General features: G+C 39.7%; 1 protein-coding gene across 3 annotated transcripts; it reads left to right on the top strand.

The window, feature by feature from the left end:
- The first annotated feature begins 543 nt into the window (after window positions 1-543).
- Window positions 544-9,758, top strand: LOC149219722 (uncharacterized). Of its 3 annotated transcripts, none has more exons than XM_089384464.1 (10): window positions 544-794; window positions 925-1,193; window positions 2,254-2,639; window positions 2,735-2,878; window positions 3,033-3,124; window positions 3,243-3,299; window positions 3,461-3,538; window positions 3,705-8,758; window positions 8,862-9,056; window positions 9,173-9,758. In XM_089384464.1, exons 2-10 carry the CDS (start codon window positions 1,051-1,053, stop codon window positions 9,543-9,545), a joined length of 6,522 nt encoding a protein of 2,173 aa, XP_089240590.1. In that variant the 5' UTR covers window positions 544-794; window positions 925-1,050; the 3' UTR covers window positions 9,546-9,758. The 3 variants fall into 3 exon arrangements, with proteins under 3 accessions (XP_089240590.1, XP_089240592.1, XP_089240591.1); XM_089384466.1 differs by having other exon boundaries at window positions 954-1,193; XM_089384465.1 differs by having other exon boundaries at window positions 963-1,193.
- Window positions 9,759-11,130: the final 1,372 nt, after the last annotated feature.

Here is an 11,130-nt window from a genome sequence, read left to right on the forward strand (position 1 = left end):
TAATAGTAATTTAAAACCATTCTTCAACTTAATTATTCTTCTAGGAAATTTCACCATACATACCAACTGTCAAAAAATCTACTTCCAACAACTTAGGAGCTTCAATGTATACACCTGCATATGCAATTTTGACTAATTTAAAATTCATATAAAGCACCCACATGAGTCATTAGAGTATTGACACGTGGTTGCAGCTAACCAATGAAATACAACCACATGGATAAATATGAGCCAATGGCACATGCACACAAAGAATCCTACGGCCCATAAAAAACACATGCTTCCCGTCTCCAAGGGAGTCTGGTTAGTAGGTATGTATCATGCGCCTTAAATATCCGAATTCCAAATGGCCGTTAGCAGCCAAATATTTATTTTCCATTTTTTTCTACTATAATAAGTAGATGGACGTTCAAAAAAAATCCTGGTCCAAGCCTCACGGTTATGACGGTGCCGGGCCTAAACCCAAGGCATGCCTAACCACGGTTAAAACGCCAAGCAGGACAAAGGCTTGGCTTTTTTTGGCTTTTTTTAGATCACTAAATGCCTTTCCCCGCTCTCTCATCTGCCCATTTTTCCTTCAATTTTCTTCAAACACTCTTTCATTCCTATGGCTTCTCTGTACAAATTCGGCCTTTTTAATGATCCTCTCGCGTTGTTCTGAGCAAAGAGGAGCCCACGGATTTTATCTTTGTGGGCCTTTGTTTTGCAGGTTCGTTTGAATCCAAATTCACATTGGAGGCTGCAAATTCGAAGGCTCTCCGGCATTGTTTAGAGATTTTTCTCAGCAAATTCAGGTAATTTAACCGCATTTTATTGTTTTTTGAAGTCTGTCTGTAGGGTTTGGGCATGTTCGAGGGAAATTATCAGTTTTCTATGCTTTAAGGGCACTGGGCTTTACCTGATGGATTTCTGTGAATCATACAGCTTGGCTTGATTTTGCATAACTTCGTTAGGGTTTCCAGGGTTTGGCTTTGTGCGGATCGTAGTGTGATCCGATCTCGTGGTGGTTGGAGAATATAGACGATTAAAGGTTAAGTACAGCGTGCATACATGTCCCTTCAGCAATCTAAGGCGGAGAAGAACGAGTCCCAGACCAGGAAGCTTGGAAGATCAAGCGGAGCTGGACATCATCAGCAGACACTTAAAGGTGCCGAGGTGGGGGGGCCCAGCCCTCACTCTTCCTCTAATAGAAGGTATGCATGATTTATTTCATTTCATTTTCTGACATGTTTAGTTATTTTCAGACGCGGCTTTTCAAACCCCTGGTAGCAAATTTGGTTAAACCCTAGGCAAAAACAAGGGTTTCTTTTGCAAAAGTGCTTTTACGCAACAAATTCACCGGCTAGCATCTGTTTTCTTTATCATTTTAATGCTGTTAATGCTCCTAGATTGGTTTTAGGTAAACCATAATCTCGGAAAAAAATCACGGGATTTATTGTATGTAATATATATCTAAATCATGGCATTGGGATCTTTGCAGTGTCGTTTTTGTTTGTAAAGCAATTTGATGTTCAGTGTCGGGGAAACCTCCGGAATTGTTAGGTTAAATCTCTATCTCGACAAGTCGTTGTTTGGAAAGTACATCTACCAGTGCCCTGTAAACGTCTTCCCAGGACTGTTTTACGAATCCCCTGTATTGTGTTTTATCTCTATGTTTGCTGTATGCGCCTTACTGCAAATGCATTTAGTTTGTTGTTTGTAACTTTTAAGTTTTATCACAGATACAGAAGAAGGAATCCATTACATCGGCTTTCTAGCTTTTTTTCATGAGGACTTCACTAAATCTGCAAGCTTCTAATAAGTAGACAGTAACTCTGGTTTAAAAATTGAAGCCTGGTAAAGGCAAATCTCTAACTGCTAAATTCCTTTGAATGTTTTAAAGTAAATATCTAGTATATGAATTATATGTTAAAATCGAAGGAATAACTATTGTATATCCTTTTCTTTTTTTCTGCTTTTTGATTTGATGTATTTTGTGTAATCTCACGAGTTTAGTGGATAGGCAGCTTCACTATCTGGGGGTTGGGTGAAGTTCAGACACGTGTGATGGTTCTCACAATATTTACTGACTGTACTAGCTTGAACATTTAACTGAAAATTAGTGTATTTCAAAAGTTTTTTTTTTTTTTTTTTTGGTTTTTCTTACTGCAATTAAGGTTTAGTTAACACAAGAGGCCAAGTCCTCGCTTGTTGCAGAACTTTAAAGCCTGGTGATTTTGATCAGGTTGTTGATATCTATTTGTTTCTTTCCAGTGGGAAGCGGGCAAATGGGCCAGTAGGTCAGTCTAGAGGAAATTCCACTGCAGGCCATCCTCAACCTAATGCTAATCCGAAGATTCAAAATGGTGGGCACACTCAAAGGCAGCAAACAGGGGTAAATCCCACTGCAGGATCCTCTCAACCTAATGTTATTGTGAAGAGTCAGAATGGTGGGAATACTCAAAGGCAGCCCACAGGAGGAAACCCCACCGTGGGCCCCACTCAACCCAGTGCTAATCAGAAGATTCAGAATGATGGGCATACTCAAAAGCAGCATTCAGGAGGAAACCCCCCTGTAGGGCCCTCTCAACCCAATACCAATCAGAAGATTCAAAATGGTGGGCATTCTCAAAGGCAACAACCAGGACTAGAATTGTCAGGTAGCACTTTGAGAATGCACTTCGAGGTTTGTCACTTATAGCACTTGTGATCAGATGAGCTCAATTTTTTCTTGATCTGTAATTAATGCCTGCAGATACATTGGGATGGCTTCCTTCAACTGCAGCAAAGAAGTCTAACTCTCTTCCTCCAAAAGTCAATGGGCTTCTTTCAAAACCTCCAATTTCACTAGCTTCAAATGTTAATAGTTCCGAAGAGTCATCTTCGGTGACTACAGTAGGTACTGAGTAGTCATTTGATGTTATTTGTATTAATCTCGAGGATTTATTTTGTATGTGTAAAAGTTTTCTTCTGCCCAAACATAGCTAGTGTTATAAGCTGTGAAGAATCATTACCGCGTACTTGTTTATAAAACTTTGTTTTCTTCTAAATAGCTGTATCTGGAGAGAGTTCCAGTGCAATGGTTCAACAATCCTTTCCATTACAGTTTGGAAGCTTCAGTCCACTCTCAGTGAGTGAGTTGCAGGTAGGGATGTTGCAAAGTGGATAGAAAGTGAATTGAAAGTTTTGATTCATGCATCTTAAATTGAACCCCCATGCAGTCATAATGTAATTGACTGTCTCTTATTTGTCTTGGATTTCAGGTTCCCGCACGGACATGCTCAGCACCTCCTAATTTCAATGAACAGAAACATGATCAGGTTTGTAGACATTGTTTTGGCCTCCACTATTCATTACATCATTTCTGTGTTATTATTTTCTATTTTATTTGATGGAGATCTATTTTTCTGGAGGATTGGATTCTGTTTTCCCAGCTTTTTTCCCAGCTTACGAGCATTTATACCATCTTCTCCTTATGCAGGCACGCTTTAGTGCTGCAAATGATGTATCTGTTGCTAAAGTGCCCACTGCTCTGTCTGGGACACAGCATCAGCTGGAGGTTGGATGAGATGACATTTTCCTGTTTCCTTCCAATTTTCTATATCCCCAATATTAAAGCAAACATTAATATATATATATATATATATATATTTTTTTTTTTTTTTTTTTTTTTTTTTATTTCTTTTTCTTAATTTATGGTTTTCCTTTTGTCTCAATTGGACCAGCCTGTTTCAAAGCAAGCAGCAAGCACATTGGAGCCACCAGTTGAAGGGAAGAGAAACTTGCAAGAAGTTAAATCTGAGGTTTCTGTTGTTTCAACAAAACAGCGGCCTGGATCTGGAATTTCATCAGCTTTGCCGGTTCAATCAATACATGCTCCAAGTTCCCAAATGCAACCTCAATGTTTGACCGCAGGACCAGCACCATTGCAGCTCCAGTTACAGGTGCCATCAGCAGTACAGCCTCAAGTCCAACAACAAATCTTTGGTTCTCAGAATCTGACGGCAAATACTTTGCAACCACAACAAGGAATAATGCATCAAGTTCATGGTTTAAGCTTTCCACAGACTATGGGCCCACCTTTAACACATATTATGTCTCAACAAGTTAATTCTATGACCAGTCATATACCATCGCAGCAGTTTCCTTCATTAAACCCCCAGATTCCTTATCAAATAAATCCCCAATTAGGTGGTTCAGTTGGAACTCGTCTATCAACCTATATGCCTGCTCCACCAACAAGTCAGTATATTCCTCAACGGACCAATATGGCTGTCAAAATCACTCACCCTGAGACTCATGAAGAGCTGAAGTTTGGTCCAAAGGGTATGAAGTCAGATTCACAAACAGACAATAATGTTGTGTCATCAATTAAAGATTCCATTCCTCCATCAGCAGTACTGCCTACATATAGACCTCCACCTTCAGGTTCTGTTTCTTTAAGTGGTTCACGCCCAATGAATTTCTACTCGTCGATGCCAGCTGGGTCATATAGTAACATTTCATCTACTTTTCATCAACCTTTAAAGACAAAAACCAGCATATCAAATGATTCACGGCCCTTAACAGGACAAAATAAACTGGCTACGATCCATTCTGGTGAGGTGTTGGATATATTGAAACCATTCCCACAGGCTTCAGAAACCACTCTGGCTCCAGTTCAAGTTCTTGATGGAAAGACAAACTCCTTGCCAGAAACTCTTGGTAATGAATCAAGCTCTCTTGCAGTTGCAGTTGTCACCAGTGAAGATAATTGTAGTTTAAAGTTTTCGATCCATCCTCCATCTGAAGTATCTGCTATAGATAAAGCAGCAGATGGAATTAAACTGTCGCCAGTGAACATGACTGCTGTGACAGCATGTGATCTCTCTGATGGTACGGTTTCAAATAGTTCTGTTGTTTCTGCACTTGATTCTGGATTAAATCATCATACTAGTGAAAAGCAGAAAAGTATATCAAAAAAACAAGCAGGTCTTTCAACAAATGAATGTTCAAATAAGATGACAAAACCTGAGCACAAACCTAAAAGGCAGCAGATGCAAAAGCAGGTGTCATTGGTAGGAGAGGTGGTTGCAGAGGAATCTAAACTTAGTGGTTCTCACAGGCAGGCGGAGGAGTTACTTTTGAGTCAGACTTCATTATCTACCTCAACAGCTCCTTTAGTGGCAGCCCTACAGAAGACAGTTAAAGCTGTTGATGGAGGGGCTAATTCTGAGCTAGCTATAGAAACAGTTCTGCATTCTTCGTTGCCAGAGCCTGATTCTGCTGCCCATCCTTGTGGTTCATTTAGCAATCCCACAAAATGTGAAAAGATACTATTGCCAAAGAAGTCATCAGGAAGCATGGTTAATGTTGTGGACACTCCCTCTTTAAGGATATCAGGAGTTTCAGCATCTGTAGATGAGATCACCGAAAGGGATATTTCTAGGGGAAACTCAGAACCTTTACAAGACTCAGAATCTGTGAGTGAATTGATCATTGCTGATATGTCTTCATCTATGGGGAGCTCTGGTGAGGGATCTGAAGGAAAAGCAGAATTTTCTGGGCTAGTTACAGAGTTTTCTACAAAGGATGGTGGAGTAGTAAAGAAAACAGCAGAAGATATGAAGTTTGATAACAATACTGTTCTTGTAGGAACATTGAAGAGCTCAACATGTAGTGAGGATGCCATTAAATCAGATTCAAAACTTAGAAATGTGAAGAATAAACAATCTGAATCAACAAGTGATAATGCTACACAAAGCTGCAGCAATATTTTTGTTAATTCTGTAATTGGAGAGAAGCAAAGTCTTGGAAATGGTCTCCATCCTGAGAATGGGACTGTTGTGGTTTCTGATTCCCCATCTGTGTTGTCAAGTTCACCTGATGCTGACATAAACAAAGAGCTGACTTATTTTGCCAATTCTGTCATTGGAAAAGAAAAAGCTAGTTTGCATGCTGGGGAGAGCAAAATCAATGAAATGCATGAGAATAGGTTGGCATCTCAACTGGCTACACCTGACAATGGCACAGTGGCTGTTGATCAAAATCTGCTTAAAGAGAAAAAGGGTGGAGTGTTAGTTGTGTCTGAGCAATCAACAGCAGATTCAGGCAAGGTGGCTGAACGGGAATTACAATCAGAAGCTACAGCAGTGCTCCCCAAAGCTGTTATGGCTATTTTGGAGGAAAAAACAGGTTTTCCATCTGGAAACAAAGTTGTTGACTGCAAACAATCTTCTGGATATAGAAACAAAGGTAGGGATAACCATGATAGTGCTAAAGTACTTGGGGAAGGTTCAGCTGCCAATGTGAAGGCAACTGACACACAAGATAAGCGTCAAGTATCCACCACTAATAGTGATATTTGTGAAATGTCTGCTCAACTTCAGGTGTCATCTTTGCCTGTTGAAAGTGAAGGCAAGCAGGATTTAGTAGGTAGATTGACAGAAAAGGAGAATAAAAGTTCTTCCAATGTTTCTGTGAAGAATAATGTTACAAATATTGGTGATGCCAAGGTAATTGTCAACAAGAAGAAGAAAAAGAAGGATCTTTTCAGTAAGGAAAATGCTGCAGCTCCCACAGGTGATTTATATAATGCTTATAAGGTTCAAGAGGAGAAGCAGGAAGATGTGAACCCTCCAGAACCATCCAAAGTAGTAACTGATGTTGTCAAGAGTAAGACTTCTTCAAAAGAGCCTGAGAAGCAAGTCCTGAAAGAAGTGGATGACTGGGAAGATGCAGCTGAGCTTTCAACTCCTATGAATCAAGTAGCTATTTTAGTTACTAAATGTTCAGGAGACAGAAAGTACTCCAGAGATTTTTTGTTGACAATCAAGGATCAGTGCAAAGATCTACCAAATCATTTTGAAATTTGTCCAGACACTATTGAATTACTTGGAAATTCCCAAGCACTTGCAAGTCATGTAGGAGAGGCTGATTCATTAGCAAGCACTGCAAGAGGACTTGACAGGCAGCTGAGTGGGAATAATCGACTTGAACGTCGTGGGAGCAATATGGGGAGTTTGGATGATGATAGATGGGCCAAGCCGGTGGAAGCGGGTCTTAGTGGCTCCTCTGCTGTGCTTCGCCCTGGCCAAGGTTATAATAATGGCTTTGCAAGAAATACCCGTGCAGCACAAATGAATATGAATGGCATCCTTCCTGGAGGGCCTTATGTGCAAGCACCATTTCCACAAGTTGGACTAGTGAGAAATAATTCTGATGCTGATAGGTGGCAGCGTGCTCCTGGTTTTCAGAAGGGTTTGATTCCTCCTCCACAGCCTTCTCTGCCCACAATTCATAAATCAGAAAACCGATATGAAGTGGGACAGGTTTCTGATGAGGATCAGTTGAAACAAAGACAAATTAAATCCATCCTTAATAAATTAACACCCCAAAACTTTGAGAAACTTTTTGTACAGGTCAAAGAAGTGAACATTGACTCTGCATCATGTCTTCACGGTATAATATCTCAAATATTTGACAAAGCCTTGATGGAGCCGACTTTTTGTGAAATGTATGCGAAATTCTGTTTTCAGCTTGCTGCAGGATTACCAGAATTTTATGAAGATAATGAGAAGGTTGTTTTCAAGCGAGTTCTTTTGAATAAATGTCAGGAAGAATTTGAAAAAGATGAAAGAGAAGAAGCAGAGGCTGAAAAAGAAGAAGAGCATGGTGAAAAAAACCTTTCAGCAGAAGAAAGGCGGGAGAAGAAGGCTGCAGCACGACGGCGAATGCTAGGAAATATAAGGTTTATTGGTGAACTTTATAAAGAAAGTATGCTGACCGAAAGAATTATGCATGCATGCATCCAGAAATTAATTGGTGAATTTCAGCATCCAGAGGAGGAAAATGTCGAAGCTTTGTGCAAACTGATGAGCACTATTGGTCATATGATTGATCATTCAAAGGCCAAGGAACATATTGATGCTTACTTCGATAGGATGACAAAAATGTCCAATAACCAAGCGCTTCCCTCTAGGCTGAGGTTCATGTTGAAGGATCTGATTGATCTGAGGAAGAATGGATGGCAACAAAGGAGGAAAGTTGAGGGCCCCAAGAAAATAGAAGAAGTGCATCGGGATGCTGTGCAAGAACTACATGGACAGGGAGGCCGCTCTCGAGGTACCAATATGGGACATTCGGGTCGGAGACTTGATCATGGTGTGCGAGGCCCTGCGATTGCACCTTACATGGCAGGGGCACAGATGGGTTCACTTCCACATATGGGTGGGATTAAAGCGCCACAACCACATATGGGACCACGTGACCGTGGATTTACTAGTCAAGATGCTCGGATTGTGGATAGGGCTCAATTTGAAAATCGGTCTATGCCAAGCCCTTCAACACACAGAGCTTCTGATGATGGCCACTTGAGTCTTGGTCCTCAGGGAGGTCTTGGCAAGGGAATAGGAGGGAGGGCTCAGCCTCTGCCATATGCGAAGAGTGCTCTAGCAGATATTCCACCATTCACACCTTTGAGTAATAGACGAACAGGTGCAGGTCCGATTTCAGGTTGCAATTCTGACCGGATGCCAGTTGGTATGAGAGATGAAATTTTGACAAGGACTTGTGCTGCAGAAAAGCCTTTATTTGCAAAATATTGTGTCCAGGAAAGAAATGTTTTGGATAATGACAGACGAGAGTTTAAGAATTCATACTCATCAGGTGACAGGGGTGGCAAGACTGCAAATGCTGAATTTCAACTGCAAGAACATTCTTCTCAAAGAACTCTGAGTTCACAACTCACTGAGGTTCAACTTAGGAAAAAGGCTGAAATGACAATCGAAGAGTATTACAGGTGCATTCCTTTACAAAGCTTCTATGCATTTTTATTATCTCTTTTAAAGAAGTTGACAAGTTTCCCTGATTTTTTTCTTAATTTTACATGGCATACCATCCAGTGTGAGAGATTTGAAGGAGGCAGCTTTTTGTGTAGATGACCTTAAAGCACCATTGTTCCATTCAACTATGGTTTCGCTTTGGATGTTAGATTCTTTTGTCAGGAAAGATGTTCAAGTTGATCTTCTGGGGAATCTACTTACACATTTATGCAAGTCTGAGCCTTTCTTGCTAAATCAGGGACAACTTACTGAAGGGTAGTGTGAAATTTTGTGTTTGTTCTTATTCAAGTTTGAATTTATTTCAGTAATGCTACAGTCTATGATCATGTGTGATTTTGAATTATAACTATATATAATTTTGATGTTTCTAGGTTGGAGATTGTACTATTTTCATTGGAGGATGCTGTTGTTGATTCGCCCAAGGCTCCTGAGTTCCTTGGTAGGATTCTTGCAAAACTGGTTGTTGAGGGGATATTCTTTATTCAAGATATAGCCAGGGCAATCAAGGATGGAGGTACAGAGCCAGGAAGCTTATTAGAAAATGGTCATGCAATCGAAGTTCTTGGAACTGTTTTGGAAGATATTAAGAGACTGAAGGGGGAGCCTGTATTATCTGCTTTGTACAGCAAATCAGGAGTTCATTTAGAAAGCTTCATGCCCAAGAAACGAGGGGATTTTGAGGGATTTCTCAAGAAGAAAAACATTCAATGTTTGTATCCAGTCGGCATTAGTAGACATATGTAATTAAGAAAATTTCAAGGTAGCCTGCTCACAATTTTGCCTGATCAATTTTGTGGTTTATCTGTCCTCTCTCATGTTAAGTTAATGGTTGGTTAGTTTTTAGCTCGTGCTCTGATTAAATATGCATAAAAATCTTACTGTCACCGTTTGTCTCTCCATCCTTTACATGAGTTTTGATGGAATAAAACAGTCTCTACCATTAGATAGTTAGTAATACATTATTGGCCTTAAAGGAGTTTCTTGTAGAGATGTACATGAAGTAAACAGAAGGCTCTGAAATATTACTGTTACACAGCCTATTAGCTTTTGTAATCTATCCAATTTTATATGCTCGAACAGCCCTGCCCTGTGTCGGGCATTGTTAAGCTTTGCGCGGACGGATAGGAACCTACTTTTGTATGATCCATTACCAAGGATTAAGATTAGCTGTTATTAATGAGTTGGACATGCTTGCAAACTACACATCAAAGTATATCTATTTGGTAATTATTTTCTCTTCATGTTCTGGTGATTTTACACATTGTTATGTTTACTAGTGAAGAATTGGGGTTATGTGTCTTCCATAATGGCAGAAATTGAGTGAACTTGTAAATTTAACCTCCCTGGTGAAAAACCTGGGAATTTTGATGCTTCTCTAAAAAATAGAAATTCACGTACTTAAATAAGCATTAGAGAATCTGATGGCATGTTTTCCATCCCACCTTGAGGTTCTTAAAAGTGGCTGGATAGTGTAGTTACAGCTTTCTCTCTTCATGGCAATGAGCTAGTTTTCGATTATTTATGCCTGAATTTATATTTACCTGAATTTCTGATGGGATACAACAACTTTTATTTATTTATTTTCCGCAAAGTCAGCCTGAAATCAACGGGGCCTACAGTATGAAATCAAAAGAGCTTAGAGATCCGTGATTTTAAACCAGGCAGGTGAATTCTGTTTAGCTATATGTTTGTTCTCTGGGTGGCTTTTCTTATTCACACAGGTTATATCTATCTATATATATATGATACTTTCTAGCCATATTCAGCACACTTGTACATGTGCAGATTGCCGGACACATTGTCTGGCATTATATATATACACATTTCTAACCATATTTATCAGTCTTGTACATGTGCAACTTGCTGGACACATTGACTGGCATCTGATCATTCATCACTGTGCCTTAAAGGAACGAACATTGGGACAAATCTCTCTCTTCTTGTCTAGCTCAACTGATAGAGAGTTGTTATCCTCTCCTGGATTTTTCATCCCACTTGTGGCATGTTTTACCTTCTCGAGTTGATTGTTTATTGGGGCTCTTTGTGAGCAGCTAATTGTTGATTGAGGTTGGCAAGGTAAATACCATTCTTGCCTATGGCTGGAGGTTGGGAGCATGGCAATATGGAAGAAGAAAATTTATGCTTGTCAATATTTTGCTTATAAGAGGTTATAAATAAACATGTGTTTGCCTTTGTTCTTTTATAACATATATATATAACCTGCCGTATTTATTTATTTTTTATTTTTTATTTGTTCAACATAGTGGCATTGAAATTACCCTGCAGTATAATTAACCAGCGTAGATTCATCTTAACTCTGGATCTACCA

Source organism: Pinus tabuliformis, chromosome Q, assembly GCF_031772625.1.
Source record: "Pinus tabuliformis cultivar Carrire ecotype Pingquan chromosome Q, CPIR1, whole genome shotgun sequence".
NCBI lineage: Eukaryota > Viridiplantae > Streptophyta > Pinopsida > Pinales > Pinaceae > Pinus > Pinus tabuliformis.

Bases quoted from the DNA above. Each gene is read 5' to 3' on its own strand.
- LOC149219722 (XM_089384464.1), top strand. From the start codon at position 1,051: ATGTCCCTTCAGCAATCTAAGGCGGAGAAGAACGAGTCCCAGACCAGG. The intron at 2,640-2,734 runs GTAGCACTTTGA...TAATGCCTGCAG, and splicing joins ACCAGGACTAGAATTGTCAG to ATACATTGGGATGGCTTCCT. The intron at 9,057-9,172 runs GTAGTGTGAAAT...TGATGTTTCTAG, and splicing joins CAGGGACAACTTACTGAAGG to GTTGGAGATTGTACTATTTT.